At 47.7% G+C, this 18,323-nt stretch overlaps 1 protein-coding gene across 1 annotated transcript in view; it reads right to left on the reverse strand.

Annotated features, from left to right (window-relative positions):
- The window catches only part of LOC144137907 (cytochrome P450 4V2-like), an 84,489-nt gene that overhangs the window by 43,068 nt on the left and 23,098 nt on the right, over positions 1–18,323 (reverse strand). The window contains exons 5-6 of the mRNA XM_077669927.1: positions 8,382–8,581; positions 2,758–2,827 (exon numbers count right to left, since the gene is read on the reverse strand). Coding sequence (XP_077526053.1) covers positions 2,758–2,827; positions 8,382–8,581 — 270 coding nt within the window. The remainder of the gene's footprint in view (positions 1–2,757; positions 2,828–8,381; positions 8,582–18,323) is intronic.

Below are 18,323 nucleotides of genomic sequence, written 5' to 3' on the forward strand. Positions count from 1 at the left end.
TCCCCATTGTCATCCCTTTCGAAGCATATGTGTTTGCGACCTGTATGTAACGAAGGCGTTGCGACGGTTAACCTAGATGTAACAAATTCGCTAAGTTGGTATCATTGTAGTGTGCCCTTTTTCTGAAAAATAGGCTACGAAAATGCCGTAATTTAGCGAATTCCGCTCGCACTGCAATCTACTGTGTGTTTGCACGTTTGAGTGCGGTGTCGGTTAGGTGCTAGGCCTGCCTGTCGACGTGTTGTTGCGCGTCTCCGCTGGTACCTGTAGTGTCTGTTCTGCTGCCAAACAACAAAAAGTATCATCTTGTCAACACAAGCTCGAAATTTTAAGTTCTGTCTCCGCCGGCGGGAAAGAAGAACGTCGCCGTCGCGTGAAATATCCCAGCTAGCAAGCTCTCAACAATTTTGAGTGCTGAAAAGAGCCTGAAGTTCGCAAAAAGGCGCCCTTTCAGCGTAGGTTTGGTCCTTGAAACGTGTTAACGCACTGAAAGGTGTCTAAAAGCAAAAGGGACACTTGAATTACGTTTGCGCATACGGTGGTAAATGACCTTGATTCCTTGGAGTGCCGTGTAGTGATTAAGCTCGTGGGAGAGCAGCAGGCGGAAAGCACGCCGTTTTTTACCTTGAAATATATCCTTGAATGACGAGTTCCCCGTCACTAATGTCTAGCAGTCTGGTTGCGTTTCTGCTTCCTTCACTCAAGCCTTACCACTAAACCTGCATGTAACGAATGATTCCGAGATTTTGTCAACTTCGTTATATCCGGGTTTAATTGTAAAACAAAATAAAACTAAAGACGTTCGTGTATATAACATGACAGTGATCGAACAAACGCTGCCAATAGGAGAATGCTTGAAAGCAACTAAGAGAAAGCTAGCCATCGCCAAAGACAGGATGTACGTGCTCGGAGATGAGCAGGGAAAGATTACGCCCAACTTGGACTTCATAATTAAGGTAGCAGAACGATTCTAGACCAGACTGTATGCCAGTGATGTTACAACCAGAGAACCCACCGAGAATACAAGCTCAACTTGCGATGTCCGACTAGTAACTAATAAGACATTTGAAGGTGCTCTCAAAGGCATGAAAATAGGAAAAGCTGCAGGTGATGACGGCGTAACCGTATATCTTTTGAAAGGGGGAGGAGATACTTTACTGTAAAAGCTTGCTGTACTATTTTCGGAATGCATGAAGATGCAAAAAGTGGCCACAGCCTGGAAAAACGTCAACAATATTCTGATTCACAAGAAGGGAGATCCCATGGACCTCGAGACTTACAGACCCATCAGCCTACTCTCAGTTGTTTACAATCTCTTTACCAAAGTTACAGTTAGCCGCATTGGTGACAGCCTGGATTCCCATCAACCGAGAGAGCAGGTTGGGTTTAGGAAAGGGTACTCAACCATGGATCACATCCATGTCGTCCGTGAAGTGATGTAAAAATCCGCAGAGTGCACTAAACCCTTTACTTGGAATTTTTAAATAACGAGAAAACGTTGTATTCCGCACTCACCGCAGCCGTTTTAGAAACAGTTGAAGGCCAGGGAATAGAGGAAACCTACATAAGAGATCTAGAAGACATATATAAGAAATGCACGAGCAGGATAACGCCACACAAGCAAAGCGAAAAATTGTCGGTCCGAAAGGGAGTAAGACATGGAGATACCATCTCTCAAAAACTATTCAAAGCGTGCTTGAAGGTGGTATTTAGAAAGCTTGACTGGGAAAACATGGGGTTAAAGATAAACAGATCATTTTGAGCCATTTGAAGTTTGTGGAAGACAAGGTCTTGGTGAGTTAGAAGGCAGAACACACGCAAACAATGCTTGGAATTACATTCAGAAATCACGGCCGCGGGCATAAAAATAAATATGAAAAAATTAAAGTAATGAGGAATAAGCATGCGAAGAACGTCTTCTTCAGCTTAGGAAATGAAACGCTAGAAGTAACAGAATATAACTACCTCGGACAGATGGTTATTGCTGTGGGCTAACCACGAGAAAAAAATGCGGCGCAGAATAGGAATGGGCTGAGGATAACTCGGCAAACACTCCCAAATAATGAAAAGTAAGTTACCTCTGTCACTAGAAAGAAAAATCTAAAACCAGTGCGCACTTCAGGTGATAACATTCAGCTGAAACTTGACACCTTATTAAACAACTAGAAAGCAATCTTAGGTCGGCTCAAAGGGGCCATGGAACGAATAATGTTAGGAATAACACTCAGGGACAACGAACGAGCCACCAGGATCACGGAACGAACTTGAGTTGGCGATGTCATAGTTCAAATAAAGGGAAAGAATTGCAGTTCGGCTGGCCACGTAGTGAGACGAAGCGACAACCGGTGTAAAATTAGAGTAGTGGATACCAACAGATGGGTCAAGAAGAAGGAGGAGGCCATTAACACGACGAAGAAATTAAATACGGAACTTCGGGGGTAAACTGTGAACTCGAGTGGCGCAGGACAGGAGCGGTGGGAGGTCAATGGGAGAGGCCTTCGTGCTGCAGGGGACCTGAGCAGACTGATGATGATGATGATGATGATGATGATGATGATGATGATGGCGATGCGATCAGGCACCGATGAAACAAGGTCATGCGCAAGGGTTACATTCCGCGTGCGAATGCAGTCTAACCTCTTCAGTAGTTATGCCTGGGCAACAATATGCTGGAAGGTTTTTTAACATCATCATGTGCGTTCTTGGAATTATTTCTAGCTTTTATGTGTTATGAATGGTTTTAAAAAAATGTCTCACGTGGGGTAGCCGTGCGCGTACTGCTGGTTATTCTTCTTTTGAAGCTCCAGGTCCTCGCCTAATATTGCTTCTGTAACAAAAAATTATGCCGAGCATATTAGAGAGCTGTAGTGATGTTCTTATTTACGCGCTATATATTTACCAACTTGTTAAATTTTTTTTATCAAAACTCCAAACAGCACTAATGCGCAAGCAGCGCTAGCAGCGCAAGTAAGGCCACCCCTGGCGACAATATCCAGCGCGTGGACTATGGCGTACGCAATACTCGATCAATCTTTTTCTTATTTGATGCAAAATAATACATTAGGCGCTGTTGATTTCGTTAGCGTGCTGGCCACATGCTAATATTGCTTTTTTTTGCAAGCCACTGACTCTTTTTGTGTGTGCCTCATCTGTGCGTTCGTGCTCTCAGATATTGTCAGAAACGTCCGGCCAGAACCTAAGTTATCTTGTTCGGGAGTCTGCCTTTGCGGCTTCCGCTCCGCTCGCGTCATCACACCTTGTTCACCCTGTTTTTTTTTTTTTTTTTTTTGGTGTGTTAGCCTTTTTTCCATCGTCGTCGTGCTGATAGAGGTATTGTGACGGCGTCGCGGCGCTCCGGCGGCGTGGCCAACTCGTTTCCGGGAAGACGACGTCAGCTCGGCAGGGAAGTGGATGCCCAATAAGGTCAACGTAGCCGCTGCACTGCGGGAGAGTCGTCTCGTTGGAGATCAGTTTTTAAAGAGGCGCGAGGGGCGGCGCGGGGCAGTCTGTTCGAGTTCGCACTTGGTGCATCATGTGCATGGTGGTGGTTACCGGGGGTGAAGTCTCTTTAGAGGAAGCACGATGGTCGGCTTGCGGCGGCACGACCAGCCTCGTTTCTAGGACCGAGTTCTCGACCGTCGTCGTGAACATGAAGAGAGAGAGAGAGAATAAACGTTTAATAGAGCAAACGGTGGTTGCTCAGCCGTCACTCGGTGGGGTGGGTTAGCCTCAGTCAAGGTACCCTTGGCCCTTGGCTGCAGCCCTGGCGCGGGTGACCAGAAAGGTCTGGTCAGCGTGACGAGAGCTGGTCAGCAGGCCCTCCCACTGCTCTGGGGAAGGGTTGGGGTTCGAGGTAAGCGATGGGGTATTTTTACAGGCCAACACCATGTGGTAGGTGGTATTAAGAGAGGGGCAGAAGTGACAGGTGAGGGTGTATTGGATAGGGGAAATAGCGTGGAGGATGGGTGCGTTGTAATAGGTGGTTGTTTGTAGTCGACGCCAGATGATTGCTTCTTCGTTTTTTAGTTAAGGATGAGGTTAAGGCAAAGTGAGGCGAAGGTTACGATAATGGTGCAGGATGTCGTGGTAGCGTGATGGAACAGCAGAAGGTGGAGAGTGGGTTCTGTCCCTGAGGGAATGCCCGGTGTGAAAGGGCGCGGGCAGAGGCATGAGCCGCCTCATTTCCCTCGAGGGAAGAGTGGCGAGGGGTCCAGACGATGTACAGCTCGGGGAAAGGATTGACTGATACGAGTTCGCGTAAGGCGGGAAGCGAGATCCGTCCACGTTGAATGTTACGGCACGCTTTCTGGGAATCCGTTATTATTGTAAGGTATTCGGAGCCAGGAGAGTCTTCTACCTTAGTTGAATTCTGGGTACATATTGTTAGCAATTTTGGGTGCAGTAATGTGGGACCGGATTGAAGGTGGAATGCGCTGAAGGGCTTGTGAAGCAGGTGGGGTAGGGTATCCGAAGGCCTGGAGGCCGCGTCGGCCGGTAATGGTAAGGAGGAGTCTGGTGAGTTGGCTGTTGCGTTGAGCTACCAGGAGTTTTTCGAGGGTGTTGTGGATTCCGAGTTCGAGGAAACGAAAAGTGGACGTTTGAGGGGGGAGGGCAAGTCCAATTTTGAAACCTTTTAAAATTATTATATAGACTTTCTTCCGTTCTGCGGGTTTGAGGGCGATGTATGGGGTGGGATATGTGATGCGACAAATTAAAAGTGCATGAATGAGTCGTATTGACCATTCTTATTCCGCACCCTGGCCCCGAAAGCGTCAGCGAGCCGCCGGGCAAAACCATCTCGTCTTCGTCAAGATTTTGGATAGTTGTCGGACTGTAGTGTTGAGGCCAACCATACCGAGGGTTCGTATGTGGACCATGCCTACGGGGAACGGCTGGAGTGTTTGCTGGGTCCTTACGGGCCACGCCTTGTAGGCCGACGTGTAGTACTGATTGATTGTTTGGATTTCCTCGTAGAGCATGTTTTTGTATATCCATCTTTGTGTATTTTCGAATTACCTTTTTCTGTGCGCGTGTACGTATGACCGTGCGTTAGTCGCCTTGCATGCACCTGTCATCCCTTTGTATTTTGCGTATCATGTTGGATGCATGCGCGTATGCGGCTGTGTTCGCGTAAAATCTATTTTATTGTTAAAGTGTTGCTTGTTTTTCTTCAGTCTTGTGTCCTATACCTGTGTATTAGCTTTTTTTTCTTAACCGAACGTTGAGCCCGTATACACCTCTCTACCTCCAGCGACTTCAGCCCACGTACATACGCACTGGGCGATCGACCTTGCAAAAAAAGTAAATAACTGTTTTCAACCCTGTGGCTTGCGTAAGTGAGAAAAGGGTTGTACATGAGTGACGCCAAACAAACCCTTCCTGCAAGAATCGCAGTCATTGCTGAACATTGAATATTGAAAAGCACGGTAATTCAGCTAGGGTGATTACTAGTTACTTTGTATTCTTTTCCACCGACCCGCCATCCGCATACAAAAAATTGTCATTTGATCCCACCGTGTCTTTGGTTATTTCCTCTACTATGCGGCATCAAAATTACAGCCGAAGAACAAATTTTTCTGCCGTGTTTCCCTGCCGTGTACGGCACTTCTTATTATCTATTTAATCCATCTAAGCGCGTTCCTGTCCAATGCCTTGAGGGTTTGGGTCAGTGTTGCGGAGCTACCACTCCGGAATTGGAATGATTCCGGATTCATTCCACTTTTTCGAGATGCCGGAATGGAATGAGAATTGAATGAGGGCAACGCTTGGAGGAATGGAATGGGAATGGAATTAAGCGCCTTTTGCCAGGAATGGAATGGGAATGGAATGAGGATTTTAAACGACAGCGTCACCATGGCTGGTGCTATCCGGCTACTTGATTAGTCTGTGGCGACGACTGCGTCGGTACATCTCAAAGGGGTCAGCGGTGACAAAAACAAGAACGCATACCCGACATCGCGAATAACTGAATCCGCGCAGCCTGCCGCAGTGTGTGTGAAAATAAGCTTTCAGCGGCGCAAGCGCGTATGGCCGGTGGCGCCGTTACTCGTCGTGCTTCGGCAGGCTGTTTGAGGCATAGCTTTCTCTATACAACTGCCCGTGGTGCGATGGCAGACCAGCGTCTCTCTCAGTGGCAGGCGCCGTGTGACCAGGCCAGCAGGCGGGGAATAGCATCGACAAGCAGGGACAGGGGGGGGGGGGGGGGGATACGAAGGGCGCGCCTCCGAAGCCGCGGTGTTTCTCACCGCAAGCTGATGCTGAGAAATATTGAAGATAACAGTGTAAAGCGTTTTCCCATGAAACATGAACCAACGAGTCTACTTTGCGTTTTCCTGCCACCCTCTGTACCCGGAGCGCAACGAATAGCCTTGTAGCTTGCAAGCCGACCTGGTAGGCATCTCGCGGGAACACGAAGTCAATATGTCGACCGTCTGACCGAGTATTTCAGCGGGTGCCCGGGGCTCTAGCAAATTAAAACCAAGGCAACAAAAGAAAATAGCGGGTGAGGGCCCTGTGTCCACGGCACCCGCCATAAGCGTGAGAAGCGAGCTTCGAATATGTTACTGAGCTTTCTACCTCCACGCTCCGCTACGACCGCTACGGTAGTGGGCAGCTGGGATATACGGTTACACTATTATATAAGACAATGCAGAACACACACCTGCCGAAAGGCGTTTGTTTATAGTAGTTGCAGTGAAAATAGCGCCTTTTGTTTGCGAGTGCTTTGACAGCTCTCAGCAATGCGATACCGTACTTTGCTTCGATCCCAATGTGCGGCCCTCTCCAGCTGTTGCGCCAGTCTTGTTCGTGGTTTGGTTGCTTTGCTTCTATTTGCGGCCTTTGCGCCTGGGTACAAACGTGCCTAATTACTGAAGCCTTGCTCTCGGCTCGAAAGTTGAAACATCGCCACAATTCAGGTAGGAAGGCGTCATTTAACAATTTTGATCAGGTCCTTGGACTAATAGGTTGCTCGTTGGTGGAAACAAACTGCCTTTCTATACTTCTTTATTTTGCTATGGCTCCCGTCACGATATGGTTCTGTCACTTTAAATTATGTGGTCATAAATAATGTTCTGTATTGAACAGATTGTGCCGAGGTAAGGCCAGGGCAACAAACAAGCGAAATAGAGATCAACGTGGAAGCGGTGGCGACTTTCCTACGGTGAATGCAAGAAGTGTTAACGGTGTTCCTTGCCGCTGCCCTTCCATCTCTCGCGTTGGTACAGTAGCATTAGCGCTCAATCCTGTAAATTCACTTGAAATAACTCAAGTAAGCATTTCGAATGCATGTAAGTACATGTGAGCGAGCTCCGCGCGACATGCCTGTGAGTTTTCCACAGCATACTAATTACGCTGGTATGAGGGTGCGCAAAGCAGACAGCAAGGTAGCACGCCACCGACTGTGCAACAAAACGGAAAAAGCAGACATCAATGTAATAGCTGCTTCATATCGCGTCGCGCAAGAAGAAACCGTTAAAACATGCTAACATGCAAGTACTATAATAATTAGTGGGATCCCGCTACTTATTATGCAAAAAGGGGCAGTGTGACACTTCCCCATTTTAGAACGAAAGATTTGTTAGTGTTACTATCGCATTCTGTCCGAAAATAATACATTCCCCCTTAGACCAGTTGCTCTACCGAAAAGCGCAAATTAAATCTCCCTTTCTCTCTCTCTATCGCTAAACTGGGCTTCCATTGGGTTAAAACACTTACTTGAAAGTCACATAAACGAAAGGTTATAAATAAGATTACACACGCGTCGATCATGAAGGAGTACAATAGTATACCTTTATCTCAAACCACGTAACGGTGTACATTTAGAGCGTCCGTAGTTGCGTGTACTTAGTGCGAGAAAAATCGCCGCATGGATTCGTTCTTCGCGTGCGGTTTGAACGTTTAAATGTTTGAAGATCGGTCTAGACGCACTTTTAGCGAACGTGTGACGCACTTGTAGCTTTCGCGCTTCTTTCTACTTTCGTAAGGAAGGCACGGTAATTTTTTGCATGAGGTAGTTGTTCTGCACGAGATATGTACGCAATTTTCTACCACCTGGCATCTTCGGGGACAAGTGACACATTTTGCACCATACGTTTGCAGTTTTCGACGCGTATGATCACGTCAGATTCATGTTGCGTTCCTCGGTAACTCGATAGAGCACCTGAGGCAGTTCTTACGTGGAGGAATTCAAGGAATGGAATTGAACTTTCCGCCCATTCCTGGACTGGGAATGGGCTAACTTGTGTCATTCCGAGGAATTGTAAGGAATGGAATCACGACAAGTTCTAATTCCTCGGAATGGAATTGGAATGGAATGGGGATACCCATTCCGCAACACTGGTTTGGGTGTATAGGAAATAAATAAAAGATGTAATACTTACGGGTTGCGTTGTCCATTACGCACAGGTGAACCATTTCAAAGCAATCTACTGCTTTTTCCTGTGAATTCCTGGCAATAGCTTCAATATTTTCTGCAAAAATCTTGCTGTTGCGGTTGAAGATACCGATAGAGAATTTCAGGTACGCCGTAGTAAACGCTGCCTTGAAAAGACGTGCTTTGCTTTTCCGTACATGCCCTTCACTGTAAAAAAATCATTACATGACAGATCAAATACACTTTTTTAACAAAAGACTGAAGAAGAAGTATTTTCTGTTTTTTTTTTTTCACAGGTACGGCGTTTATATTTGGTGGCACACCGTGAACGCGCAGGAAAACAATGGAAGACATCGGGGCATAAAATAAGCAGAGTGGGAGAAAATAAAGCTGAATTTCATCAGTTCGCCTTGAATTTTTTCGGTAGGATCCGGGATTTTACTTGTTTAAATCTACAGCCGTCTACAAGAGGTCGCCTAACAAGCACTTAATATCGGCCAGGGCACGGATGTGAGATGCGGTGGTGGACACTATGCATGTGCGCACTTTACCCGTTCTGCTCCGATTCCCAATTATTCGGAGGCCATGGTGATTTTTATGGCCTCCGACTAATTTTTATTAGGGGTGCACGTGCGCAAAGAAAGAATTTCCGGCCAAGTTGACCAATATTATTGTTAACGCAAAGATCACAAAATAAAACACTGCCTAAGTCCTGGGCTTAATTTGCCAGCTCCTGCCTTAGGAAAGTGTCATGAGCGGAATTGCACCCGCATTAGAGATGACATCGGTAATGCGGGCGACTTTAAGAACGTTTTTTCAAGGGCTGCACATATACCCAACCATGTGCCAGTTGCTGCCAAGTCGCATCAACTATTATTGGCAAATGTTTCAGGAATAACGCTAAGTCGTTGTTCACGATGCTGTAATTTTTGTCGTTATCACAATAATGGTTAAAAAACCTCTTCCTCATGATTCAGTGGTAGCGGGTAGTGACACAAGGTCACTGCTGTATTTTCAAAAAAATATAAGCTGATGTAGCTTGGTCACTTTAATTAAGACCAGAATCGGCGGGGCCGACAGAAAGAAAGAAATGTCATAGGGAAAACACATAATGATTTAAATAAGGCTAAAATAGTTTTAAGCACAGTTAGTGTTTAAACGTAACATCTGGCCAACGAAATCTCATGTTCTTTGCATCTTGAAAAACTGACGTATCATTTCATTGAATAAAACCTATACCGAGGTATAGGCGGGTAACGCACACTAATTTGAATAAAAATTACAATAAATTCATGTACCTCAAGCGAAAAATTCAAAATATATATCTCTGAATTGCTGGTCAAATAAGTGCGCACTTATCAAATAAGTGCGCATAAAAATAAGATACCAATACCGATGCAGCTCGGCCCGAAGACACAGAAAAATTAAAATACAAGTAAAGCAAAAAAGGTATCTTTGAATAAAAATACGAAATATATTCTTACAAGTGTCTACAATGAAGGTACAGGTAACACCACTTCGCAGCAAAAGCCGGAATAACAACTGTACATTCTTGTTCACGAGTTTGCGCTCTAAACAAGAATAATTCCAACAACTTTCCTGTTAGAGTTAAGAAAAAAAAACATTGTACAGCTTCCATTATGTCGGTGAAAGTGCCCCTAATAAAGCAACGAACCCGGACCGCGACATTCGGCGATGAGGACGACGTTCAGGACCTTCACCATTTTTGACGACATTAGTTCGAGGCCCGATACGCCCTCGAGAGGGCTAAGTGGAAAGCCTTCGAGCATGCGTTTGCAGAAATACGCAGTGCATACGCGAAGAGAAAATTAGTGAAAATTAGCCATTGGGTGCCCGAAGTGCCATGATTACCTGCGAAAGCGGAGCTGGCGGGTATTGGGATTTTACGTACTTTTTTATAGACTGTGAATAATTCCTGGATGCAAACTTAAATTGCCGGTTCTGCAACTATATCAACTTTGGGTTATGAATTGTGTATATTCCGTAGACACTAGAAACAACGTTTTGCCGTCGATCAGGGCGGTAGGAGACGCTGCTCAATAAATGTCCGGGGTCATCTGGTGTCAAGAACTATCCTCCACCAAGCCCTACTCGCCAGAAAAAAACTTCAAAAGCGCCGTTCGCTGAAGTGTTCGTAATCGCCTTCCATGCGAAATACACAAGTTTCACCAACAGCGGGGTGGCCGCCGGAACCAGTCGAAATATTATATGCCGCTGCGTCGGCTGCAGTCGCTGCATCCAAACATCTGTCATTCTCTGCGTTTGTTCACGTTTAGTAGGTGTCGGTGGTTTATGGTCTTGTTTAGCGAAAAAAGCAGAAAAATAGGCGAGAGGCGCTGGAACACAAGCAGCACAAACGTTGCGTGCGCGGTCAATCCATGGATCCAAAAGTTCTGCGTACCGCAGTGCCGCCGCGCAACAAACCTCCACTCGTTCCCGCTTCATTACCGCTTCAAGAAAGAATGAATTGTTATAAGCATCGAATCGGAAAGCAGAACACGCACTCACAAAAAAGGCCACGTCTACGATGGCAGGCATTGAGAAAGCTCGCCGTAGTCGTCGCGCGCTGGCATTCATCGCGTCGACATTGCCGCGAAAGGAGGCGTCGTGAAAACGCCATACTGGCCTCATGAAAGTGTATCGCAATGTTACCATCATATTCGTCACATCCTGAAAGCGCGTCGCTAGTGGTTGTCTCGTCTCAAGCTGCCATCGTCGCGTCGATCCCACCACGAAGGTCGTAACTGTGAAATGTTAGCGTAGTCGCCACGCACTGCCATCGTCCCGTGGACAGCGCCACAAAGGCGAGCTTCATGGCAAGCTTCAAGGCAAGCACCGTAGTCGTCAGCGCCGTAAGAGTATCGCAAAGTAATCATACTCGTCGTAATCTGCCGCCGTAACGACGAACCCTTCACTAAGACAGGCGTCGTGAAATTGTCGTGCTCGCGCACTGAAAGCGTATTACAATATAGGGTGCCGAAGTCGTCCCCAGATATCGTAGACGGGTCGATTCTGCCGCGAAGGCAGGCGCCGTTGAAAATACCACAATTTCGCGGCGACTGACTGACGCAGGGTCGATGCAACGCCAAGACAATGCGGTATGCTGTCAGAGCGCGGGAACGCCAGGCAGTCTCGGCGCAACACTGCACGGAATTTCTTGGCGCGAAACCACTTCACCAACAAATAAATAAAAAGTGTGCCTCCAAATAATAAAAAAAAACAACGCAAAGAAGCAGCAAAGTTTTGCGGAGGGGGCAAAAATGCAGGCAGCAGCACTCAGTTCCGATAAAGGGAGAACTCACGACGCAAGTCAGGGCACTGGCGAACTTTTGCCAGCAATATATTTAACACGTCCCGCGTCGCGTACTCTTTCGCCTACTACGAGGCAGCGTTTCCTTTAATACGTCATATTGGCGTTAGTCGTGCGTCGCTACGCTGATCCGGCGACAACCGTTCTTCGCACACCTAGCATACACATGGCTCAGCTTCATAATTTATCGAACCGCCATATTGCATTTCTGGTGGCGCCACCTATAGCCGCTGAATGTTGTGAATAACTTATGCGGGCCGAATGTGCGTACGAGATCCTGACACCAAAGCCTTCGTAAGAAACAGCCTTAACCAGCCAGCGGGCTATTCCAGGTCCCATTGAGGGCTTCCGATCGAGGAGCCAGCTGCTTGTACGCGTTTCTGGATGCTCACATTACTTTCATGCCTTCAAGAAGATTTTTGCCATGCACTTTCGTTTATAGTTGTTATAGTTCGTTTTGCGATTGATCGGTGGCTTGAGGCTTCGGAGAATTGACAATGGCGGACGCGCCCTCAGCTTGCCATTTTCCCATCCGCATGAACGTTTGCTTACCTGAAGGTTAATTCTCGCTTTTAACGCGCCCATGACTCATATGAGGCAAAGCTGATCTTACGGCTTTTATTTTAATCGCGTTTTTATCCTAACAAAATTGTTTTACTATTTTCGCAGGCTGATGATTTGTCATTTTTGTCAGGCTTGCGACGCATTCTTAAAAATTGGATTTACATTTCTCTTAAGAAATTTTGCCCTGCTGGACACCCTTATTTAACACGGGCACATACCAAACCTGAGGGGGAAAATTGGAAGGAAACAAACAAAAATACTTATCCGATGAAGAGCTGGGTAACGATGTTTAAAACAAAGGGCAATAAACTTCGCTCACCCTTATCCTGTTTTGTAAAATCTTGAGAAAACACCCATATCGCAATGAAAACACTTAAGATAAAAATCTGAACTGCTAAAAAATTTTAGATTCGGCCACGAAGAGTTTCCAGTAAGGTTATTAACAAGAACAAGAAGGCTTGTTAATAATTTATGACAGCCACTTAAAGGCCCACTGAAACAAAAAGAAATACAGTTATTACTACTATTTACCTGCCACCCATTTTGCCTCAACATGTGGTATACACCTCTAAAGCCTCTTGTGACTTAATTTTAAACTCCACACGCACGCAGTATCTCTATGAAAACCGTTTGAAAACACGCCACATCAGCCTTCGCAGCACTTAGCGGAGTGTCGCCTCAACCGCCCCACTGCGGTGACACGGCGGCGAATCACCACAATAATCTTGACGAGTGCGCTTAACCACCTATAGTTCCAATAATTTACCTAGTAAGCGTGCGGCAGTATTGGAAACATCTAATGCGCCATGGACAAAAACTCAGCCATCAGCCCTCCTTAGGTAGCACTGTTAAGACGCACTGGAATAAAGAGCGTTCCTGAAGCTAACAATATCATTCAAGAGAACCCAGACTCCACTGGGGCAGGAAATTACAGTTACAATACAGAAGTCCTAATGTTTGTGTACATTTTGGTCATTTCTACACTGCGGTGAAGAACCCCTCCAACTTGTCGGAACAGCTGTATTCAGAGCCTGTGCCTCACTGAAGCAAACGGTGGCTACACCTTCGCGCGCACTGTAGGTGACGCCAACGGAGTTTTTAGGGCACCAGACGAACACCTGAACACATGGAAACCAGAATAATGTTTATTAATGCATGCATGTTTATTAATGCATGCAGTGGTGTCGAGGATTCTGCGAACGCTAGAAAAGTTGGATTATACCCTCCAAAGCTCAGTCACCCCCACTGCATACAACAAGCAGGGCATGCTTCTACCAAACTCCCCCAAAACGTGGCTTGCTCGTGATGTCTTAAACTTCGAAGAACGAACCTAAAACAAATACAGGTTTCTCATTTGTAACAGGAGGAAAATTTTTCTTTGTGTTGGCGTTGAATATTACAAGAACACTGAAATGGGTCATTGCACGCCTACCTCAATCACAATTTCTACTGAGATGGCGTAGAAAAAATCACATCTATAACAGGTGTACATGAAGTGTGCTTGACACAATCAAGTAGGATAGTATCAAAGTGGTGCTCTTAACATTATGCAGAAGTTCCTCTGCCAACACCAAGTGCGGCGGACACGAGTTCTTGTCTTCATCAGCTTTATGAAGCACATGGTTAAGGGAGTAGTATCGTCCCATACTATATCAAAGGACACAAAGATGCCAGTGATAAAAATGGCATGCATTACATTGCGTAACAAGAAGAGTTAAATCGGCACAACAATAGTAGATGCCGAAGCGCCATTCGCCCAATCGGGTATGCCCTGAGAATTATCGTGAAGACGACGAAGGTCCGACTCGGACGTTCATGCCCACGAGCTCGTACCGGCTGGACCTGCGCTCGGCCCGTTTCCTTACTCTACGCCTTGAATAAACCCCCACGATCAACTACCCTCGTGACTGCTATTCCCCTTTACAAGTGTTGGAGGTCAAGGGTCTCGGTTCTACACCGGAGCTTCGCAGCCGGACACTGCCCGAGATGAACCACCGAGAGACCAGCCAGCACCCGGCGCCTTCGGGCGCACCCGTGATCTGCTCTTGCGCGATGCGACAGCGGGGCCCAACCATGTTCACTGGCGAGGATGATACTGATGTCGAAGACTGCCTGTCGTCCTATAAGGAGTGTGTGAGTGCATACAAGAAATGGGATGATCCGACTAAGCTGCATAACGTGTCTTACGCCCTCGACAAGCTCGCCCGCTGGTGGTACGCTAATAACGAATCTGACATTACTACCTGGTCTGGCTTCCGCACCCGCTTTGTGGCAGCATTGGGCCACCCAGCTGTACGCAAGCTCCATGCCGAGCAGCAGTTGCGTGTACGCGGCGAGCAAGCCTGGGAAGCATTCACCAGCTACATCGAGGACATGGTTGACTTGTGGAAGCGCGTCGACCTGTCGATGACGGAAACGGACAAGGTCAGGAACATCCTTAAAAGATGGGTGATGACGCGTTCCAGATGCTACTGTCCAAGGATTCCCAAACGATAGTCGACTTCGTGCGTTTGTGTCAGAGCTTCGACGAACTTCGAAAGCAGCGGGCCCTAACTCGGCAAGCTTGCTCAGGCCGAGCCCCTGTCGAGTTTGGCTCCGACCTATACAGACGACCCGACGCTCTTCACCCGGATAAAAGATTTTATTCGGGAAGAAGTGGCTCGCCAGGTGTCTCTACTTCCGTACACCGCGAAACCTTCGTCCCCTCTAGCTCCTGCTCTGAGGCACGTGATACAAGAATAGGTTGTTGGGGCACTACCAACTGCCCAGCACCAGGCGCTGTTCGCAGCCCCCATAACGTACGCCTAAACTGCAGGGATGTCGCCTCTGCAGCCTGCTGCTTCGTTCCACCCTCCAGTGATGCACGCGCGTGCTCCACCAGACCAGCCTGGCGTGCCACTACGTCCGTTGCAGACCAATTTGATCCGAATGTCGCGCCGGCGAGCCGTCTTCCAACGGCTGTGGGTAGTCCTCCTCATACGCTCACGTGGCGTACGCAGGAAAATCGCCCTGTATGCTTTGTATGCGGAATTGCCGGCCATGTAGCTCGCTACTGCCGTGGTCGCATGCCACCTCCGAACACCTTCCAACAGGCTCCGTACTACGACCCCGCTTACGCCCAGCCGAAAATTGTTCTGCAGCCAATGTACCCTGTCGCCTCGGATCCGCCGATGACGTCGCTGCCGCCTGACCGCTCTACTACGTCCACGAACCGCCGCTCCCCTTCTCCACGTCGTCGCTCACTGTCGCCTATGCGGCGCCGCTCTGCCACCACTGGGGAGAAAAACTAACAGCCTCAGTTCCCGAGGCAAGAGCTGCGTCGCCCTCGAAAGCTAAAAGTCCTCACGTCCCGCCCGAAAATGTTATTGATGTGTTTGTTGAAGGTATCCCTACCACTGCCCTAATCAATACTGGAGCTGCTGTTTCTGTCGTTCACGCCGACCTATGCCATTCAATTCGAAAGGTTCTGACGCCACTTTCCGGACTATCCTTGCGCACCGCCAGTGCACAACAGATTAAGCCCATAGTAGCCTGCACGGCCCGTGTCGTTATTCAGAATATTCTGTACACCGTTGAACTTGTCGTATTGCCGTCTTGCTCTCATGATGTAATCTTGGGTTGGGGCTTTCTGTCGCGCCATCATGCCGTCATGCGGTGTGCACCTGCCGAAGTCGAGTTTTCGCCTCTCTTGGAAGATTCTTTCTTTGCTCCGAGCGCCAAGGTGGTCATCGTCGAAGACACTGTCGTCCAACCCCGTTCTTCCGTTCTCGTTGCTCTTTGCTGCACATCTATTCCTGAGGCCACAGTGCTTTTTACGCCATCCGACATTTTCTTCCGCCGCAGATGCCTTCCGCTACCAGTGTTGCGGAGTTGCCATGCCGGAATTGGAATCACTCCGGAATCATTACACCTTTTCTAGTTGTCTGAAATGAATGGGAATGGAATGAGGACGACGCTTGTAGGAATGGAATGGGAATGTAATTAAGTGCCTCCTGCTCGGAATGGAATGGGAATGGAATGATTATTATTAGATGAGGGCGTGACCATCGCTGCCGCCTTCCCGCTACTTAATTAGTCTGTGGCGATGAATGCGTTGGTATATCTCAAAGGGAGCACCGGCGACGAATACGAAAACGCATACCCTGCATTTTGAATAACCAAATCCGCGCAGCCTGCGGAAGCACGTGTTAAAGTGAACTTCTAACTGCGCAAGCGCGTCCGGCCTGTGGCGACGTTAGGTCGGCTCTTCGTGCTATGGTAGGCTCATTGAGGCATAGCTTTCCCTGTACAACTGTTCGTGGCACCGATGGCATACCGGCGTCTCAGTGGCAGGCGCCGTGTGCCCAGGCCAGTAGGCGGGGAACAGCATCGAGAAGCAGGGGGTCGGGAATACGAACGGCGCGCATCCGAAGTCGCGGTGCTTCCCACTGCAAGCTGTTGCTGCAAAACCTTGCAGCTACCAATATAAAACGTTCGTGCATGAAACATGAAACAACGAGCCTGTTTGGCCTTATCCGCCTACCCTCCGTGCCTGGCGCGCATTGAATAGCTTTGTAGCTTGCAAGCCAACCTGGTAGGCATCTCCCGGGAATGCGGCGCCAACCTGTGGGCCCTCTGTCAGTCTGTTGAGTGGGGCCCCGGGGCCACAGCAAATCAAAACCAAGGCAGCAAAAAGAAAATTGTGGGTGAGGGCCCTCTGTGCCCGGCATCCGCCATAGGAGTAACAAGCGACGTTCGGATGTGTTAATGAGCTTTCTATCTCCACGCTTTGCTACGGTAGTGGGCAGCTGTGATATACGATTACATTAGATATTAAATACGACAATTTAGTAGACACAGCTTCCACAGGGCGTTTGTTTCTAAATGTTAGCGCCCTTGTTTGCGAGCGTTTTGACAGCTCACAGTAGCGCGACACCGTGTTTTGATTCGACCCGAAAGTTCGGCCCTGTAATCCAGTTAGGCCGAACTGATTCGTGCTCTGGGTGCTGTGTTTCTGTGCACGAGGCCTTAGCGCCTGGATACAAACGTACTTGATTAGTGAAGCCGTAGTCGTTGGTTTGACAGCTGGAGACCACTATTCACGTACGAAGGCCTCATTTCAAAATTTAGACCAGGTCCTCGTGCATATTGGTTGCGCGTTCATGGAAACCCACTGCCTGACCCTAATTTATTTTGCCAGAATTCCAGTCACGATATGGTTCTGTCACCTTTAAGGTAAGGGGGTCATAAATAATGTCCTGCATTGAACGGATTGGGCTACCGTAGTGCCAGGGCAATAAACAAGCGAAATGGAGGTCAACGTGGAAGTAGTGGCGACTACCCTACGCTGAATGCAAAACTGTTAACGGTGTTCCGTGATGCTGCCCTCCCGTCTGTCACGTTGGTACAGTAGCATTAGTACTCAATGCTGTAATTTTTTTTGAAATCATTCAAGTAAGCATTTAGAATGCGTGTACATGTGAGAAAGCTCCGCGCGACATGCCTGTGAGTTATCCACAGCATAATAATTACGCTGGTATGGCGGTACGCAAAGCAGATTGCAAAATAGAACGTGACAAACTGTGCAACAAAAAAAAGCCGGCATCAAAATAATAGCTGCTTCATCTTGTGTTGCGCACAAGCAAACCATTCAATCATACTAACATGCGAATACCATAATAGGTATTCGCTATTAGGTAACACCGCTACTTATTATGCGAAAAGGGGGAGTGGGACACCGCCCCTTGTGAAAGCAAAAGCTTTCTGCCTAGCACCGATAGCGCTCTTTCAAAAAACATACATTTCCCCATAAACCGGTTGCTCGACCGAAAAGCTCTGATAACATCTCTGGACGCACGGCGCGTGCGTGCAACCGGGGACCGCAAGTGGTCTTTCCCTCTCTCTCTCTCTCTGTAACAGGACTTCCAATGTGTCATAATGGTTACTTGAAAATCGCGGTAAAGGAACGGCTCTAAATAAGAGAACACACGCGTTGATCATGAAGACGGAGTACAATAGTATATATCTTTATCTCATAAACCGCGTATCGATATACATTTAGGTCGTTCTCAGATG

The sequence above is a fragment of the Haemaphysalis longicornis genome, unplaced genomic scaffold (genome assembly GCF_048455015.1).
Source record: "Haemaphysalis longicornis isolate Haplotype H1 unplaced genomic scaffold, Haemaphysalis longicornis Haplotype H1 scaffold_1, whole genome shotgun sequence".
Classification (NCBI taxonomy): domain Eukaryota; kingdom Metazoa; phylum Arthropoda; class Arachnida; order Ixodida; family Ixodidae; genus Haemaphysalis; species Haemaphysalis longicornis.